This window comes from Balaenoptera borealis, assembly GCF_965194805.1.
Source record: "Balaenoptera borealis genome assembly, chromosome: 16".
Classification (NCBI taxonomy): Eukaryota; Metazoa; Chordata; class Mammalia; order Artiodactyla; family Balaenopteridae; genus Balaenoptera; species Balaenoptera borealis.
In genome coordinates, this window is record NC_138872.1 from 57,349,079 (window position 1) to 57,368,652 (window position 19,574).

Genomic DNA, 19,574 nt, shown 5'->3' on the forward strand with positions numbered 1-19,574 from the left:
AAAAGATGGCTCTGCCTGCTTTATTCTCACAAGCTTTTAGACAAAAAACCCAGAGGTGTCTACACCACCTTCCTCGGTGCCCTCCTAGCACCCAGATATCCCCTGGGAACAACCCAACCAAGACTAAAACGGGGTCCCAAGATGCCCAGCCGGCTCCCCCTGCACTGTCCTGGGGAGTTCAGGAAACAATCTGTTTCCTTTAAAAACACTTATTTATGTTGCTTGGTCACCCTATTAACCACCCCCTCATGTTTTATCCATGAAACTGATGTTGACCCTCCGTATATGCATGTAAATGTGTGCACATTTTACATCTGTGGTCCTATGTGCTTGGAAGCTTACTTGAAGTGCAACAGTTGTATCAGATTTCATTTCCTGTTAGACGCTGATTAACCTGCGGTTCTTCATTCGCCTGGTGTTGGAGACTTGACGAGTGGATGAATGAATGAAACGAGGACCAGCTATTATGTTAATGAGTACTAAGAGCAAGGATAACGATAATTAATATATAGCTAGTGTGCTGGTTAACAGCACAGGCTCTAGAGCCCTATTACCCGGGTTCGAATCCAAGCCTTGCCACTTAGCTGGGTGACCTGGGGCGACCTAACGGCCCCCCTCTCGCAGACCCGTCCCACCCAGGCCGGCCACCCCATCAAACCCGGGCAGGTGAGAGCAAACCTGTGCAGGTGCGAGCAAACCTGTGCAGGTGCGAAACTCACCTCCTCAGGGCTGCACCAGGCTGCCAGCGAGGCTGGCACGCATGCGCGATTCGACAGGTAGGCGTGGTCACGGGCGACGAGGAGGGACGCACGCGTACGGGGTGGGGCCGCGCCTGCGCAGGCTGCCTGCAATGGCGGCGGCTTGCGCACCGTGGTGAGGGGCTCGGTTGGGACTTCAGGCAGCGGCCGGCGGTGGGTAAGCCCGTGGGAGAGGCGGTGGCACGCGGAAGGGTGCAGGGAGCCTCCTGGCACCGAGCCTGGCCTTGAAGTGCGGACTCCCACGGGCCTGAAGCCTAAGTCCCCACTCAGCCTTAGTTTCCCCTTCGAAGCTAGGGTGTTGGGAGAAGGAGTCCATGCCTTCCTCTGGGTTTCCGTTCGGGGTCCACGCAGCCCCCTCGGTTTTGGATTAGGAAGGGAGGGTGATGCCCGAGCTGTGACTGCAGTTTGAGAGGGCAATGCTTAGCTCGCCAGTTGGAGTTCAGGGAGGCGGCAAGACAGAGAGCACGAAGAGCCCCGAGGGCCGAGGACCCTGGAGCCCCTGACTACGGCTCCGCGCCGCGGCCAAGGCCAAGTCTTTGCCCCACAGACCCGGGCCTCGGTTCCAGAATCGCGCCTACTTCCTGATTGTTGATGACCTTATGACACCTGGCAGAGAGAAAGCCTGGGAGGCGGGGAGGCATTTCAACCTCCAGATCCCAGCAAACTGCTTTTAGTGGGCACTCCTGACAGGGTTAGGATGACAGCGTCTGCGTCTGGCCCCCACAGTCTTAGAGGAGCCAAGGACACTTGTCAGCTGCCCAAAGGAGGAAGCAGAGGTCCCATCTGCAGTCGGGGTGTCCTTTACCTCCTCCCCAGTGAGAAGAGGGGACTGAAGCCCATCCAGCCCCAGCATTCCCAGACAGAGACTGTGAGTCAGCTATTCCTAAATAGAGAAACTATTGCCTTATTCCATCTTCCAGCACATCATTTAATAATTATTCTTATCACCACTATAATGATAATATTTCCTATTGGCATTTATTGAGCACTTACTATGTCTTGAACCCTGAAAGTGATCATTGTCTCATTTAATCCTCACACAGACCCTGAGACAGGTACAAAGTGCCTCTGCATTCCCAGAGATCTGGTTCTAGGAAAAGCCCCTTAAAGGGAATCCACTTAACCTAGTACTCCATTGTAGAGTGCGTTTCCTGGGAGACCTGTGCAGGTTGGATTTTAAAATTGAAATTTCAACTAGAAATTAAGAATACGGGTTTGGCTTTTCTCTGTATTTAAGAGTATTTGGTATGCGGTTGCAATATTTTCCCCCAGGACCTTTTTCAGTCCCAGGAGAGCCAGATCTGTCTTTAAAACGATTGGTCATGGTAGGTCTAAGCTGTACTTAGACTAGATCCTCTTCCTGGATCCATCCTAATTTTTCCAGTCCTCATTGGTTGAGGACTTTTGCCTGAGGGTCGAGCATTTCTTCTCCATTGCTTTCATTGACACCATGAAATCCTGCATCCCTTTGCCAGATTCACAGCCTCACTTCACAACCCACTTGCTTTGTGCTGCCTTATAGCGTTAGATAGGAAAGCCAGCCAGCAAGGGGCGACTCTTTTATAAAAATGTTTGTGTTGGTACAACTTTTGCTTCCCCATGGAAAGTACTTAAATGTAGGCACTCCAGTTATGTGGACTCAGATTGTGGACAGCCTGGGTTATGACGATCCCATTTTCCAGTTGAAGAAATGGAGGCCCGAGAGGTCTCATGACATGTGTGGGGCACACACGTAGTGCACACACACCTACCCAGGTAGGAACAGTTCCTGTAGGAGGTCAGGGATTGTGGGCAGGTTTGGGTCAAACATCTGAAACCAAGGACTTATTAACAATTGCTGCGGACCAAAAACTCTGCTCAGCACTTAACACCCTCCCCCCACATATCTCCCCCCACACCCCCACCTACCGCCAACCCTGCAAGGTGAGAATGTAGCTGAAGAAACGGGTCCAGAGAGGTGGAGTCATTTTCTCAAGGTCATGTAGCAAGGAGGTAGGAGACTGGGTTTATACCTGCTCTGCCCAGCATCACAGCTCAAGGCGCTGTCTGCACGCAGCTGCTGCTGTTTAATGCTTTTTGATGAGGTGGAACATTTGGATGGAGGGAAAGCCTTCCTGTTTTTGACCACCTTGCCTCCAGCATGGTTTTCCAAATTTTAGTTATTGCTGTGTCGCCTTCATAATTTTTCCATATCTGTATATCACCTGTACAGTGATTCCCTTAGTTGCTTTTCCTTTAAATCCACTCACTTTTTTTTTATTTAAAAAGAAGGTTTAAAAACAAATGATATATGGGCAGCTGGGGCCAACTTCTAGAAGAAAAAGGTTATAGGGAAAACAACTTCTAAATGCAAAGCATAAATTGTGATTGAATACTGGTTTAGGAAAAACTAGCTGCAAAAGACGTTTGGGTGTTAAATGGAGAAAATTGACCATGAACTGCGTTTTAAATTGTATAAGGGAATCGTTCATTGTTTTAGGTCTGCTAATGGTCTTATGGTTATGTAGGAGCATGTTCTTAGGAGACAGACGCTGAAGAATTATTTAGGGGTTAAATGGTGTGATGTCTAGAAGGTGCTCAGTTCAGGGGAGAAAAACCTAGAAAGATGGATTGATTGATCATGTGAAAAAGCATTAATGATCATGGAATCTAAGCAGTGGGTATATGGCTGTTTATTATGCTATGCCCTCAACTTGCTATTGGAAAATTTTCATAATAAAAAAAAATGGAAAAAATAAAAAAGGGAAGGAAAACTTTATCAGTATAAATGGAAATGTAGATCTCTTGCCATAAATAAACGATTACTATGAAAATGAACACAGTGCAAAACAAAATAACAGTTCTAGTTGGATTCTGTTCCCTTGCCAAGGCTCTGAGACTTTCTCCTTCAGGAAGAATTAAGAGAGGATTGAAAAGGGAGCTCTCTGCCGCCTGGCTGGGGTCGTTTACACTGTTCCCCTCTGGGACCTGCTGTCCTGAGGACTTGCTCTCGCCTCTCAGGTGCTGCTGTCCCACGGTTGGTGGGGAGCCCAGGCCATGGTTGCCGTCTCCCGCCCCCGCCATGGACGAGATCACCTTCAAAAGCGACACCGTGCTGTCAGACGTCCACCTCCACACCCCGAACCAGAGACACCTCATGGTGCGGCTGAGTGGCGTGGGGCAGCCCGGTAAGGTCCCTGCACCCCAGCGAGCCCACTGTGGTTCCTGCTTTCTCACAGAAAGGATTGGGAAGACTGGATCGTTTAGCTTATCCTCACACCACTTCTTAAGTGCCCTTGTTTCACTGAGCAAACCCCTGTGCTTTCCCGAGCACCTGCTCTGTGCCAGACCTGGACGTGATGCCGGGACCGCAGAGGGAATGAGTCGAGCTCTGCCCTAGGGGAGCCCACGGGCCAGTGGGGGAGTCGGGGCTCGGGGACTCCCCCAGCCCACTGCCCCTACCCCCGGCTGACTCCTCCCGCCAGGGCTCCCTGCTTTTTCTCCTGCACACACTCCCTCACTCCTCTCCCCAGCAGCCCAGGGGGTCCTGTGAAAAATGCAAATCACACCACCGCCCTGATTTAGACCCTCCAGTGGCTTCCCTTGCTCTTAGAAGGAAATCAGAGCCCTCACCTTGGCCTGCGAGGCCCAGCCCCACCCAGCCCCTGCCCGTGTGTCCACACTTCTCTCTCCCGCCCTCGCTGCTCAGCGGCCACTGTCTGCTCCTTTCCGCCCCTCACACGCTGCATGTACCTTCCTCTCTGAGCACCTTTGCTCTTGCTTTTCGCTCTGCCTAGAACGTTCTTCCCTCCCTGGCCACCTTCCCCAGCTCCGATCACTCTGTTGTATTTGCTTGTTCTGGTGCAGTTCATAACTCCCCTTTCCCTCGTGTCCCAGTTTGGATTCCTGGATTCAGGAAACAGAGGCTCAGAACAGATAAGCGAGTTGCCCCAGGGTCAGACAGTCGGGGGACGTGGAGGACTCTGGCCCAGGACACCCCCTGCCTCCAGCCCAACTCTCCTGGCACCCATGCTCTTACCAAAGCCTGTCCCAGTGACTTTCTGGCCACCAGGTGGTGAGGGACACAGTATCCTTGTCCTCACTTCCAAGCTTAAGGCTGAACAGTGCGGTGAGGAGGGCAGAAGCGCAGGGGTTGAGTAGCCTGGGTGTGAATCCCGCCTCAGCCACACCCACAGCTGTGTGACCTTGGTCAGCTCACGTAACCTCTGAGCCCCAGCCTCCACATCTGTAAGACAGAGTGACACTGGGACTTCCCTGGTGGTCTCGTGGCTAAGACACCGTGCTTCCACTACAGGGGGCGTGGGTCCCATCCCTGGTCAGGAACCAAAATGCTGTAGGCCGTGTGGCGCAGCCAAAAAAATTTTTAAATAAAAAATAAATAAAATAGAGGGACACTGCCACTTTCGTAGCCACTGTAAAGGGTAAATGAGCTCTTGTGAGCCGAGCGCCTGCAGTGTAGGTGCTCATCCGACGGGGGCTGCTCTGGAGGCTGCAGCATCACAGCCGAATCAAACAGACCTTTTCTGCCGGTTTTATGATATTTCCACCTCGCCTTTCTTTTTTTTTCTTTTCCATTATGGTTTATTTACCGGATATTGAATACAGTTCCCTGTGCTATACAGTAGGTCCTTGTCCTTTTTTTTGTTTTGTTTTTTTTCACCTGGCCTTTAAAACTCTTCCCAGGTGGAAATTGAGGAAGGGAACTAGAAAAGGAGACAGTTTGGAAATACTCTGCTTTTGTGTTTTGTCTTGCCTTTCAGTCTTCCTGTCCCAGTTCAAGCTTCTGTGGAACCAAGCCTCTCAGACAGACTCGGGGGCTGAGGGTGGCAATCACAGAGCCCATCCCGCAGAGGTGACTCCTCCTGCCAGGTCCCCTCCGGGGAGTGGCTGCAGCAGTGAGGGGGTCTCCCTCCAGGTTGGGGCTGATGCCACCAGCCAGGAGGAGGTGGCAGCTCAGCTGGACGAGGATGGGGACTTGGACGTTGTGAGAAGACCACGGGCTGCCTCTCCCTCCGAGCCCTCGGGGCCTCCGAGAGACAAGGTACATCCCATGATTCTAACGCAGGAGGAAGATGACGTCCTGGGAGACGAAGCACAAGAGAGTAGCCCCTACGATGTCATCAAAATAGGTAAATAAAGGGCTGCTCACCTGCCGCCAGGCAGCGCCACAGCGTCAATCGGGGCACAAGGCTGCTGAGCGTGGGCCCATCCAGGCATCTCAGGGCAGGACAGGTTAGCAGAACCGGCGTCCAGACACTGGGCACCAGTAGTGCCGCTGGCAGCAGGGGAGCTTGTCAAAGTGCTGTCGAGTCACCCTCCTGCTCCAGACTCTTCGGTGGCTCCCCATTGCCCTCAGGACACAGTCCACATGCTCAGCATAGCGCCGGGGCCCCTGTGTGAGGTGGCTCCGCCCTCCTCTTCAGCCTCAACTCACACCACCCTCACCCGCTCACCCTCCGTGCGCGTTCTCCCTGCGCACCTCTGCTTCTGCCTCCTTCCCAGAGGGCTCGCTCCCTAACACATTCCTGATTGTACGAGCCCCAGCTTGGCCGTCACCTGCTCCAGAAGCTTCACTGCTGCTGCCTCCTGCATCAGTACTCTGATCCTACGTAGCATGCCAGGGTGTGGGTCGGGGTTGTTTGTGGAAGATTTGGCCCGCAGGAGCCTGCAGCAGGGAGCCATGGCAGATTCTGGAGCTGGAGCAGGGCAGAGGGGGAGGGAGATCCAAAGTTAACCTGGAGGAGTGTGTGGGCCCAGCAGATGGGCTGGGAGCTGGGAGCTAGAAGCTGGGGGCGTGGGGGGCGGGAGGAGGCAGGGATGCAGTGACAGGAGAGGTGGGGCGGAAGGAGGTTTCAGCAGGCACTCAGGCAGGGCCCAGAGCGTCCTTGCCTGGGCGTAGGGGCAGGAAGCCAGCGACGATGAGGCACCTGCTGTGCTTTGATGTTTACCTTCATCACCTCACATACATAGTCTTCTCAGCCTCTCTGAGAGGTCCTACAAATGAGGAAGTGACGACGAGCCCAAGGCCGTGCAGTTCGGGGGCAGGGAGGAAGGTTCTGAGTCCGCCTGATCCATCTCCACAGCCAGGGCTCTGGCCATCCCCAGCACTGCTCTGATGTGAGTCTGTTCACTGAGATGCAGGGTTCTGGATGGTGCCTGAGGTCCCAGGTAAAGGCCTGGGTTGCGCACATGGGGTCCACTGGGCGCTCTCAGAAACGCAGACGGAACAGCAGCTCTGATAGCCATGCGGTCATCCGTTCAGCAGATGGTTACCGAGTGCCTGCTGGGTACCAAGCAGGCTGGTTCTAGACCACCCTGGTGGGGGCCCTACTCTGTTTTCTGTGGATTACCTCTGGTCCTCATGGCCTTTCCAGGGATGAGTATTCCCATGTCACAGAGGAGGGAACTGAGGCTCAGAGAGGTTGAGGAACTTGCCCAAGATCACACAGCTAGTCAGTGGCAGAGCCTTGACTCACACTCAGGTCCGTCTGACACCACAGCCCATGTTTCTTACCCATGTCACGTGATCAGAACATTGGAAAGTTTTATTCTTGGGGGTCGATGACTGCTCCTTTCCCTCAGCCCTCACTTAACTGGCCTCCCTGTGGAGGGGAGCAGCAGACTTCCCAGCGAGCTGTTTGGCCTCCAGGGCGCATGTTTAATGTTCCGGGAGGTTCCCATCCTGCAAGCTGAGAGCAAAGTCCCACAGGGCAGGGTAGGGTCAGTGTGCCGCCAGCTCCGCCTGGCTGTGAAGCCCCGTCTCACAGCGCCTGGAAGTTCACCCTCCTTTTCAGCTCACTGTCACTTGCTCCCTACTTGCCCTGAGGGAGGAGAATAGAAAGGTCATTTAATACCTGAGCTTAAGCAGTAACTCCTAATTATTCCATCCGCAGCTGTACACTCACATCTGTAAAATGTGACACAAGGGAAAGGGGTCCTGGTCTTAGGATCCTATAGAGCTCCTCCACCCCTCACAAGCCAGGGGACCCCGGACAAGTATCCTGCCCACCCAGAGCCTCAAGTTTTTGGACCTATGAAAGGGGTCGGGGAAGCTGCCCTCCCTGGGTTTTGGTGGTGATTTCATAAATACTGCCCAGTAAGTGCTCCTGTGGGACCTGGTGCAGAGCAGGTGCTAAGCAGGTGTCCCTCCCCTGGCTATCCTGTTCCTCCCATTCGTAAGCCAAGCCTTTTTTTAAGATTATAGGCCCATTTGAGAAACTGATTAAAATCAAATTCCCTTAGCGGGAGGAGAATGTGTTTTCCAGGCTACTTCAGGGGATTGTCAAAAATCTAAAGTTTATCCACGGACCTGCTAGGAATCCACAGACCCAAGGTTCAAAGTACATTATGATCATTTTCCCCATTTTATAGATAAACTGGGACGCAAAGAGAACTCAGGCAAGGCTAGAACTTGGGCTGTCGGATCCCGAGCCACGTGCCTTTTCCATTGGCCTGTGACTTGGGCAAGTACTTTAACCTCTCAGAGTTCAGTTTTCTTGTTAGTAAAATGGGTGTAATCTCCTCTGGTTGTGAGGAACTGAGAGAGATGGCACATGTAGAGTTCTTAACACAGTGCTTGGTGCATAGGAGGTGCTCAAGAAACGTGAGCTGCTGTCAGCTTTCATTCCAGGGGACTGATCTGAGTGTGGAGGAGGGAGATGGGCTGAGGAGGAGAGTCTGGGTTCCTGCAGGTCTAGAGACCGTCCTGGTAGGGGCAGGGTACAGCTCAGATACTAAGACTGTCTGTCTAACCCCATTTGCTAACCCTGGAGTTTCTCGTGTGTTCCTCAGGCTGGGCTTTTATGTTCTTAAGATGCCACTGGAATTGTTTAAATATAAAGTGTGACTTTCCCCTGGGGCAGGAGCTCCCTGCCCTTGACCCTGGTTAGGGAGGCCATTGAGCCCATGAATGAGGTGATGTTATTTCTGTATCTTGTAAAGGAGCAAACTGTGGCTCTGGTGCTGAGAAGTTCAGTGACTCACGCCACCGGCCAGACTGCGTGACTGAGCCTGGGTCACACGCAGGTCTTCCTGAGCTCAGCCCATGTTCTCACTCAAGGGAGGCTGGCACCCCTTAAATGCAGCTGGAGGCAAAACTTAAGTCCACGGGCCCCCTCGGAGAAAAGACCAGGCGTAGATGACCGAGATCCCCGTGGGAGGGTGCCCCTGGCTCAGCCAGGCAAACTGGAAGGAGACAAAGAAAGATGGGAGGAGGGGAGACGCGAGCCCCAGCCAGGGGCCAGTGGGCCAGGGACAGTGCTACGTGGGCTGCAGAGACTGGGGAAGAGGGGTGGGCGGGATGGGGGGAGCTGACGCTGAGGCTCCAGAGCAGGGCTGGAAAGCAAGGAGGCCTCTTCTCTCACGCACATGCACACGTACTCACACAGACACACACACACTCCTTCAGCCTTGCTGTCCCCCCCACCCCACTCCCTGCTCCTGGTTTGATGTGAGCCTGGGCTTTGATGTGAACTAGTCTGACAAGCCTGTGAAGCTTCCCTGCCGTGCGTGTGTCGTGGTGCTTTGATGGCCGTCACCATCTTGCTTAAAGATACGAGAGCCGGATCTTATTTAACAGGAAAAACGTTTGCCCTCATTCCCTCTTCTCCTTGATCTCATAGTTCTGTTCTCCACCTCCCCCCAACAACCAGCACCAGATTTTGTCCTAATGTATTTTGTGCTTGAGAATACTTCCTAACATACTTATTTTTCATCTAAAAAGGATATAATCTGAAACTTATTTTGTTAACTTTCTAGTGTGGTTCTGAGCGTAAGAAAATATTTTGGAATGAGTTGTGATTATTATTCCCATACAGTTGCTCAAAAGAACATAAATATATTATGATCGTAACGTGCGTTTACTGAACATAAAAAAGTGGAGTGTGGGGTGTGTGTGTTTGATTAAGTTGGGCCAAGTCCTCCTGTGACCCGAGTCTCCGGGCTGCGGGCAGAGAGACCCAGGGATCTGAATGAGAGTAACGCTCACACGCCCCCTCCTGACTGTAGCCTGGTCTGTGTTTCTGCTGCCTCCCCCGCACCCCGTCTGTCTGTGTTCTTTCCATCCCCATTTTCACGGTGGCCCTTTCTCTTTCGGTTTCCATCCCGTCCAGAGCACACCATGGCCACGCCCCTGGAGGATGTTGGCAAGCAGGTGGGTAGGTCCCGTCCGCTTCCCACGGCCCTGAAGGGTCTCTCGGGAGCCGCAGGCCACCTTTGTTCCTGGTCCCTCTCCCCTCCAGGTGTGGCGGGGCGCCCTGCTCCTGGCGGACTACATCCTGTCCCAGCGGGACCTCTTCCGGGGTCGCACAGTGCTGGAGCTCGGGGCGGGCACCGGGCTGGCCAGCATCCTCGCGGCCACCGTGGCGCAGACCGTCTACTGTACAGGTAACGCTCGCCGTCTCAGGCTGAGGGGGAGTGGGCTCTTCACGGAGCGCGTGCTGACTAGATGAAAAGTGAGGGGGGAGACTGGACCCTGGACCTTGGCTGCTCTTGACTTTGCCCTCCTCTTGCGCTGGTTTTCTCTACCCTTCGTTGTTTTCTCAGCAGCGTGAGGATGACCCAGCAGGGCCAGCGGGTGCAGGACCAGTGGTTCTGCTGGTGCCTCTGTTCACACCCCCTCAAAAGAGTGAACATCTCAGAAAACTATGAGGAATACGCCTCGCATACGGCTTAAAAACAAGCGCCTTATTTTTTTCTGATTATGGAAATCTTGCCTACTCTCTGTGGAAAATTTGTAGAACAGCAAATAACATTTCCTCATAATTTTACATTCCCCAGATAAATTCAACAATATGCAGTTCATTGCATGCCCACTGCATGCCAGACACAGTTCCAGATGCGGGAGACCCAGGAGTGAATGAAACAGATCAAGTCGCTGTACTCAGGGAGCTTTAGAATCTATTTTTTAATGTTCGTATATATACTTTTTACAAGTTTTTTTCCTTTTCCTTTGTGTGCACCTAGTCCCAAACAATAGCTGAAATCAAACTGTATATATTCAGTGCTGTATCCTGCCAAAAATGTCGAAAAAGGGAAGAAGCGTTTTCCACTGTCATTAAAAATTACTTATAAATGACTTTTAACGACCAGGTAATATTTCGTCCCCCTTTTTTTTTTTAACCATTCTTATATTACTGGACATTTTGGCTGTTTTCATGTTGTGTTTTGTTTTGTTTGCATTTGTCTGTTGCACTGCAACAAATACCTTTGTGCATCATTGTCTGCTAACCCTTAAGCTAGATTCCTCGAAGTAGGTGGGACCTTTCTTAAGCTTTTGATACTTATGGCCAAATGATTGCTTTTTAAATTTTTTATTTTGAAATAATATTAGGTTCACATAGAAGTTGCCAAAATAGTATAGAAAGTGCCATGTACCCTTCACCCAGCTCCCCCAGTGGTAACATCTTCTGTACCATAGTTTGGGGATCACACCAGCAAATTGACACAGTGCAGTACTGTCAATTACACTCCAGATTTGCCGACGTGCTTTTTTAGGGAGAGTATACTAGTTTATAAGAAAGTGTAATAGTATCTTATCAGGTAATTATTGTTGGTGTCATTAATGTTTTAAATCTTCAATATCTGCTAGGCAGGAAGTGGTGCTGCTGACGTGCTTTGCATTTCGTCGATTCCTTGACATTTTCGTGGCGCACGTCTTTTGCTTCTGAGCTAGGAAAGGGGAAGCTGGGGGGGCCTGGGAGTCAGGTGTACTTCTCAGATACCCTGCGTAAGCCACCCCGTTTACTTCTCCTTGACAATTCAGTGTAAACCGCCAGTGAACTTCTCAAGAGTCAAGACTTAAAGCAACACCCCAGGGCTGTGCTTGTGCCTAGCGCCTCACAACAGCATCTAATCAAGTTGTCTTACCCTTGAGAGAGATTTACTGGAGAGAAGAGAGCTTGCATCCTGGCAGCACATTTCCAGTTAGTAGAGCCTTTTCATGAGCATCAGTGCCTTTAACCTCACAGTGACCCTGGGCATTCACCGGGGAGCCTGTCACCATCCCCTCCATCCAAGTGGGCAGGGTAAGACTGAGGTCAGGTGGATGGGCGAAGGTCACATACATGGCCGCTGGCTCACAGCATGGTGCCTCTCATCATGTGGGGGGCTCAGGCTGTTTTCTGTGGAGCAGGGTTCTGTGGGCTCCCTCGGGGGCTGGCCAAGGGGTGGAGGGCGGGGGCAGCCCCAGGGCTCTGGGTCTCCCACCCCCGCTCAGCCATCGCTGCTCCTCTCATATGTGCTTGGCATGTTAGAATCCCACACAAGATCTGTTTTGACAAAAAGTACCATAAAGGCTTAAAAACTGCTGACCCAGTCCTGTGTTGTCAGGCACATACATCAGTATTCTCTTTACCCAGTGGCCCAGGAGAAGGGACAGGTGTGGCCCTTCGGTGAGCAGAGAGGCCCACACACACACACACCCCCGGCTCTGCATGGTCCCTGGGGGTGGAAACGATGGTCCGGTCCCGGGAGGTCTGCAGTGGGCGGGCGAATGCCATTCACAAGACCCCCTGTACCCTCCACACGCATGCTCTCCTAATAGGAAGTTAATTTTGGCAAAGCACTGCCTCCACTGCCGTCAAGGATACACTGTGCTACAACTCAGGTCTGCTCAAGTGACAGGAACCCCCATCTCATCAGAGCAGCAGGTGGCTCGGGAGACGTGACGGCAGGACAATGAGTCAGGCACCAGGGTGCCTGCCTCCAGCCTGCCTGAATGTGCTCTGTCTCCACCGATAACATCCAAACGCCCTCCTGGCTCCGGTCAGTTTTCTGGGGTGTCAAAGAGCGAGCCTTGTTGGAGTCAGAGACACCTGGGTTCAAATCCCAGCCCTGGCTCTGCCCAGCCACGTGACTGCCTGAGCCACTTCGCCTGTGACGGGACCGTGACACCAGCTCAGGGTCATTAGAAATATGGAGGATGGATTCGGGAAGTGTGTGCATGTGTCATGTGCTCTAAAGATGCTGGGAGTTCTCACCCTTCCCTGGAATGCAGAGTCTGTCCCCACAAGGACAGTCTTCTCTGAGTTAAGGCAGAGATCATTAGAAAGAGCCTTAAGGTGAACATATTTCATTTTAGTGTAAAACACACAGGAGAAACTTTCGTTTCAATTTTGCATGTTTCTGCAGCCGTACTGTTGGTACCAGCTCTCTCCAGGCAGAAGCACAGAGATAAAAGTGTCGTCACGACTGGCACCTTATGGCTTGCCCTTCTGTCCTTCCAGATGTCGGTGCAGATCTCTTGGCCATGTGCCAGCGAAACATTGCCCTTAACAGCCACCTGACTGCCACTGGAGGTGAGGCCCAGCAGGTCCCCTCCTGGGAGGGAGGTTTCCCTGTTTTGCAGGTGGGAGAGACACCCAGAACCACGACACTGGGAGGCGGGGTTCTCCCTGCATCCCTAGACACCCCAGCGAGTGGAAGGAGCAGACGTCTCGGCTTCGCGTCACTTCAGGTGCTTGACGGCTCTGTCCTCGCCTCATCTCTTCCCACGCCCACAGCCACGTCCTACCTCAGCTCTTTCCTCCCTGCAGGTGGCAGGGCCCTACCTGGTCTCCCCAGCTCCTGTCTGACCTGCCCAAGCATCCAGAGTGACCTTTCTAAGATGCAGCCTGACCCCTTCACTCCCCGCTGAGCAGCTTCTGGGGGTGAAGTCTGAGCTCTTCCTCTGGCTCCAGACCTCCTGGTCTGGCCCTGGCCGGCTTTTCCTGTCTCCTGTCCTGGCAGCCCCGCTGTCCAGCCCTGCATCCAGCGAGCCACGGGCTCCCTTCACATGTCCTTCCCTCTGCCCAGAGCACCCCCGCCCCGTCGGCCTGACCATCAGATTCCTGCCCCGCCGCAGGAGTAAGCTGCCGTGATGGAGGAGCTGCCTGCCCAGGCCTCCTGCTCCGAGCGAGCTGGGGCACTTCCAACTCCAACTCATCTGGCCCCACGGGCTTCAGACCCCTCAGAGGTTTCTCATTGCTCTCTGAGTAGAGACCCAACTCCTTGGCTTGTCCGGACCCCGTGGGGCCTGGCCCTTGCCCGTCGGCAGCCCCTTCCCCACAGCGGCTCCCTCCGCTCGAGCCATCCTGGCCTTGCTGGAGGCTCCATCCCCTGGGGCCTTTGCTCTGCTCTCTCCTCCTGCCTGTTTCCTCCCCCTCTTCCTCCTGTCTGTTCCTAATCATGCTCAGACCTCCAGGCAAGATCACAGTTCCCTTACAGACTCTCCTTACACCTTGAACCATGGTATTTTGACATTTGTTTGTGGGACTAGTTGATTGGCATCTGCCGCCCCACTAGACCACACGCTCCGTGAGGGCAGGGCCCTGTCTGATCCCCTGTGTCACATTTGTTGAATGCCCAGGGCACAGCAGGCCGTCAGCAGGCCTGGAAGGAAGGAGCAGGTGTGAAGTGCCTTCTCCTCAAAGCCTTCCCTGACACCCATCGACACGAGAGCCCTCTCCTCCCGTGCACCTGGCACATCCTTTTCATATCAGTGTCTGCTCCCTGCCGGTGTCCTAGGACAGGGACGTACCTCATGAATCTCTGCTCGTGGGCCGACACCGGGCCTGATGCTTAGCACTCAAAAAATGTGGGATGGATGGATCTTGGTGTGTAGTGGGAAGTTTTATCTTCTTTCCCAACTGTGTTCAGAGTTTGGGGAGTTCCGCTTGTGTTTGTTTCGCAGGCGGTGTGATTAAGGTCAAGGAACTGGACTGGCTGAAAGACGACCTGTGCACAGGTGCGTGGCCTCCTCTCTCGTGTCCCACTTGATTCAGTGGTTCCTTGTGCTGCCCCCAGGCCATCAGCCCTGTGGCCTTGACCGCCCAGCAGAGTCCTAGCTCCGTTGGCTGATGAGTGACAGCTGCCATTCTTGGTGCTGCATGCCAGGCACCCTACACTCATTCTGTCATTCAGACTCACAGTATCACTGTCGGTCCTATAGTCCCTAATTCCGGGGAAGACTGATGCTCAGAGAGGTTCAGTGCCTGCCCAGGGTCACGGGTACCTGGCAGGTCAGGGTGTGAACCCAAGTCTGGGACTGCAGGGCCTAGACCGTTTGCCTGCCAGGAAGCAGCCTCCCGCTTAGCTCCCACCCTCTGCCTACAGCAGGGGACTCCCCAGGGGTTCAGGGGCTGCTGGGTGGGGGAGATTTCTAAATTTCTTATGCAGACTGTTTCAGACTTGCACCTTTGCTCGCTCTTTGTACAAGAACTTTTCTTTTCCCTGTCAGATGTCAGGGGAGGAAAATCATTGCTTGTTGAGTGCTTGTCACCTAGCAAGCACCTAGCACACTTGAGGTCCTTTGGTCTCCCCGACAGTCCTGTGAGGGAAGCATTGTTATGCCCATTTTAGCGCAAACACTGCAGCCCAGAGAGGTGAAGCACCTTTCTTGGGGTCACACAGCAAGTCCACGGGGACAGGAATGCCATGGACGGAGGTGTAGATCGTTTTCTGCACAGGCTACTGGCCGAGTCAGCAGGTCAGGCCCGCATGGATAAGGTAGCCGCCCTGGCAGAAAGGGCACCTTCTGCCCTGAAGTTTTCCACGTGGGTGGCGGAGGCGCTGGGATTCGGGGCTGCCAGGTGGCACCCACTGCACCGAGCTTACCCGACCCCATTTCTTCTCCTGAAGCTTCTTTCAGTCTGTCTCGGTGAGAGCTGGTGGCCCGCAGAGAAAGGGCTGAGCCCAAGGTGTCCTTCCCCTTTCACAGATCCCGAGGTCCCCTTCAGCTGGTCGGAGGAGGACATCTCCGACCTGTACGGCCACACCACCATCCTGCTCGCGGCCGAAGGTGAGGGCGCCTCCGCGGCACAGCCGGTGTCACAGTGTGTCGTCACGGGCCGGCTCCCACCACAGCTCCGTGCCGCTTTCGTTCTGAGCTCTGTGGCTGTTCATGCTTATCAAAGATTCCGTCCATGGGGCCCGCGGAGGAATCATTTTCTCTGACAGTTGCCTGTTTTCTTCCCCACAGTGTTTTACGACGATGACCTAACTGATGCTCTGTTTAAAACACTGTGCCGGCTGGCTCACAAGTTGAAGAACGCCTCCACCGCCATCCTCTCTGTGGAAAAGAGGTGAGCGCTTCGCGGGGCCAGACTCTCACCTTCCAGATGCGTCCTCATCACTTGCTCATCCAGCACCTGCCGTGGCCGGGCCTGCCGGGCCTTTACACACGTGGCCTCGTTTAATCGGCTCACCAACCCCATGTGCAGGCACTGCCATCCCCATCGCACAGCCGACGGGAGGAGGGCTGAGGCGTCAGGGACCCGTCCAGGCCGTGGCTGGGCAGTGAGTGTGCCAGAGCCCAGACGCATGTCCACTCTGCACCCCGGGCCTCTGCCCTTGCCCTGACACGGTCAGAGCCCCTCCAGGGCGTTTCCGCCCGGATGTCCTGAAACGTTAGGGCTCTTGTTGATGGAGTGACCGTGTTGTGATAGACTCGGTGCTGGGCCCACTACACACATTTTCCTTTAATTCTTGTGATAGCCCACAGCTTTTCTGAAGGCAATTTAGAGTATATAGCAAAAGCCATAAAACCAAACACACTGATTTTTTTTATTGGAGTATAATTGCTTTACAACGTTGCATTAGTTTCTGCTGTACAGCAAAGTGAATCAGCTACGTGTATACATGTATCCCCTCCCTCTTGGACCTCCCTCCCACCCCCGCATCCCATCCATCTAGGTCGTCACAGAGCACCGAGCTGAGCTCCCTGTGCTGTACAGCAGGTTCCCACTAGCTATCTTATTTTACACACGCGAACACACTGATTGACCCAGCAGTTCAGCATCTGGAACGGCCCTGAGGAAGCGATCCCAGCCGTGCACAGAGCCATCCAGATGGACACATCTGTTGCAGCATTGTTTACACCGATGACGTCCAGGACCCCCTTCAGGGTCCACGTGACCAGTGGCAACGTGTGGACCCGATCACTCCGGTGTGATCTTGGGCACGTGCCTCCCCCTCTCTGAGCCCCAGTCCCCACCTGCGCGGAGGCCGTAGCGGGCCCCACCTCCCAGGCTCTCCTGCAGATGCCGGAAGGCCGCGCACTGGCGCCCAGCACGCAGGAGGCGCTCAGTTAGAATCCAGCACCGTGACGGGAGGGAGCAGCAGAGCCTCTGGTGGTGACAGGCAGTGTGTGTGTTGCGGCTTGTGCGCAGGCTGAACTTCACGCTGCGGCACCTGGACGTCACGTGCGAGGCCTACGACCACTTCCGCTCATGCCTGCGGCGACTGGAGGGGCTGACCGGTGGGCGCCTGCGCTTCGCGGTGGAGCCGGTGGACGTCTCCTTCCCACAGCTCTTGGTCTACGAGCGCATCCAGCAGCTGGTAGGTGCGCCCGCCCACCCGCCCGCCCGCCGGAGAGCAGCTTGCTCTGGCGTGAGGCTGTCGGCTGGAGGAGGCCGTAAGCCAGCCTCCAGGTCCAGCCCGGCCCGCGCTCTCCCCGCTGACCCCGACGCTGGGCTCTCTCCAGGTCCAGGAAGGCCTGCCTGGCCAGCGGTCACCTGGCCTTAGAGCACTTCTTCTCGCCGCGGGCAGTGCAGACTCCAGGGGAAGCGGGGGCGGGTGGGGGGGGGTTGCGTGTGGTTTGCCCTTGACTGGGCTGAAGATCTTGATGCAGGAGCCCCAGTGCCGACGGCCACGTCTTCACTGTGAAAGCGTGTGGCCTCGTGGCCTAGGCGGGCTTGCCTGATGGCCGATGGCCCGTCTGACGGGGCAAGTGGAGTCCCATCACATAGGCCTCTGAGCAGTAACCCCGATGACATGCTCTAGGTGCCGGCTGTCTCAGCGAGAGACAAGGTGTGTCCTGGCCAGGAAAGGGCAGGGCTGGGGTTAATCACTTCCTGTTACAGTTTTAAAACCAGCACTACGGGGGAATCTGGAAAGTCAGAAGACCCTTTAAAATCCCTTAAACTTCCTAGGAGCTGGATTCGTATGAGTCCCAAGGTCTTTCGTTCTCTTGGCCTCTCGTCTGCGGCCGCCCTTTGTCTGGGTCTTTGGAGACCCGGCCTAGCTCTTAGGAGGAGGGGCCTGCTCAGCTCGCCCTCCGGTCCCTCCCGCCAGCAAGCGCGGCCTTGCGTTCGTTCGTGTGTGCGGTTCCATGTGCGCGGAGGGCCTTCCCTTCGTTGCTCCGCGGCCTCTGAGCTTCCCAGGCCCCTCCTGCCAGTGAGGGTGCCAGGCTCCCACTAAGAACTTGGCGTGTTTTGTACCTTCTCCACCTGCCAGCATTCCCAGGAGCATCACGCAGCCAAGAAATCAGCTCCTCACAAAATCCAGCAGCCGTGCTCCACGGCTCCCAGAATGGAGAAGGTGTGCGACTTGTGGCCATTCTGGTCCCTTTGACAGTGTGGCAGCCTCATGCCTCTCAGATCAGAGCCAGGACTCAGCATCCAGCTCCTCCTCCACGGAACAGCCCCGAGCAACAAAGCACCAGGGGAGGCTCCCTGCTCTCGCAGTAGCTTTCACGCTGCCCGTTTTTCGCGTCTTGTTCGGGGCTTCTCTTTTGCTGATTACGTCCCTTTATGAAATTGTGAAGTCTCATTTGCACATCTCGGAATCTCCCCCTCTCTCTCTTTGCTGCAGGAGCTCTGGAAGGTCTTTGTGGAACCAGTAACAGAACCCGTCGTGTCTGCAGACACAGCTTCTTGACTGTTCTTGTGATGTTTCTAATAAAATTGAAAGCTCACAAAGTAATGTGCTTGAGATTTTATTGTTTAAAAAATACGGCAGGTGGGCCTTGTGTGACCCAATACGGTTTTCTGCTTCCCAGCAGCAGCCAGAGAACGTTACTGCCCTAGGCTGGGAGTCCATTTGGTCGCATGTGGTTTTTGTGCTGCCGGCTTGGAGTAGGTGTTGCAGGGTGTTTGAGAGCTGCTTGGTCAAGTTGGGCGGTGTTCTCAGCTTGGTTCCGCTGGAGCTGATGACCTTACCCAGGTGCTTCCCTTGGGGCAGGGGCCCCAGGCTGCACCCATAGTCTTTTATGTTCTCTTCTTCTAACTGCTTACAAATGAGTTTAATACCATCTTCACGGTTGCCATAGTACCACCCCGCAAAATGGGGCACAGAAGCCTCCTTGCCTTCCACGCTGCATGTGCCCCGTCCCTGTCCCTCTGCTGGGGGCCCCTTCAGAGGAGGAGGCAGGAGCTCCCAGATTGGACGCCTCTGGCGGTGGCCCTTGCTTTATGTTTTAACCCTTTGTAACCAAAATCGGATGTGCGTAGAACAAACATAAAAGCCGCTCCTTTGGGTCCTGCAGCTGCCTAGGGCCGGGGTCCGCACAGCCACCTGCCTCGAGGGCGTTTCCCTTCCTCAGCCTGGCCTTGTTCCCCCCGTCCCCCCCCCCCACACCCGTCCCCTCGGTCTCTCCGCCACGCGTCACCTGTGCACGTGTTTGTCCGTCTGGTTTTTGATCTTTTTGTCTATGCCTCTGCTGTATCTCACCCCCTCCTTCTTGCTCTCCCCCTTTACCTTGTCTCTTTATGCCCCTCCCACCACCTCTCCCTCCTTCTCCTTCTTTCCAGTTAGGGTCCCTCCCACCCTCCCTGAGGCTCCATTTCCCCTGTCTCGCTGCTCCTGCCCGCTTTCCACCAGGGCCCGCATGCCCCTTCCCCTGCTGCCCCTCCAGCTGCAGCTCGGCTGCTCCTGCCCACGTCGCTTCTCCCCAAGCACAGGCCCGATTCCCAGGCCCGTCATACCCCCCACCCCTGGTCATTGGCTTATCCTGACACCGTGGGCTAGGCTTTTGCAGGTCTCAGTTCATTTCATTTTCCCAACAACTCTAGGAAGTCAGCAACCTGGTTAGACCCATTGAACAGCTGAGAAGACTAAGGC

At 54.5% G+C, this 19,574-nt stretch overlaps 1 protein-coding gene across 15 annotated transcripts; it reads left to right on the forward strand.

The window, feature by feature from the left end:
- Positions 1 to 774: 774 nt before the first annotated feature.
- Positions 775 to 18,437, forward strand: METTL22 (methyltransferase 22, Kin17 lysine). Of its 15 annotated transcripts, none has more exons than XM_082360741.1 (13): positions 818 to 915; positions 1,485 to 1,626; positions 2,366 to 2,513; positions 3,759 to 3,925; positions 5,519 to 5,887; positions 9,869 to 9,909; positions 9,998 to 10,142; positions 12,983 to 13,054; positions 14,428 to 14,481; positions 15,454 to 15,534; positions 15,715 to 15,817; positions 16,904 to 17,072; positions 17,970 to 18,320. In XM_082360741.1, the coding sequence occupies exons 4-13, from the start codon at positions 3,820 to 3,822 to the stop codon at positions 18,084 to 18,086; spliced, it is 1,257 nt and encodes a 418-aa protein (XP_082216867.1). In that variant the 5' UTR covers positions 818 to 915; positions 1,485 to 1,626; positions 2,366 to 2,513; positions 3,759 to 3,819; the 3' UTR covers positions 18,087 to 18,320. The 15 variants fall into 15 exon arrangements, with proteins under 15 accessions (XP_082216862.1, XP_082216859.1, XP_082216872.1 ...); XM_082360742.1 differs by having other exon boundaries at positions 825 to 911; XM_082360736.1 differs by lacking the exons at positions 1,485 to 1,626; positions 2,366 to 2,513 and having other exon boundaries at positions 775 to 915; positions 5,519 to 5,610; positions 5,824 to 5,887.
- The last annotated feature ends 1,137 nt before the right edge of the window (positions 18,438 to 19,574 follow it).

What these genes read in the sequence shown, in the direction of transcription:
- METTL22 (XM_082360733.1), top strand. Translation starts at nt 3,820, where the DNA reads ATGGACGAGATCACCTTCAAAAGCGACACCGTGCTGTCAGACGTCCAC. An exon ending in TGGAGGATGTTGGCAAGCAG is followed by an intron (nt 9,910 to 9,997) that starts GTGGGTAGGTCC and finishes TCTCCCCTCCAG; the next exon opens with GTGTGGCGGGGCGCCCTGCT. An exon ending in ACGAGCGCATCCAGCAGCTG is followed by an intron (nt 17,073 to 17,969) that starts GTAGGTGCGCCC and finishes TCCACCTGCCAG; the next exon opens with CATTCCCAGGAGCATCACGC.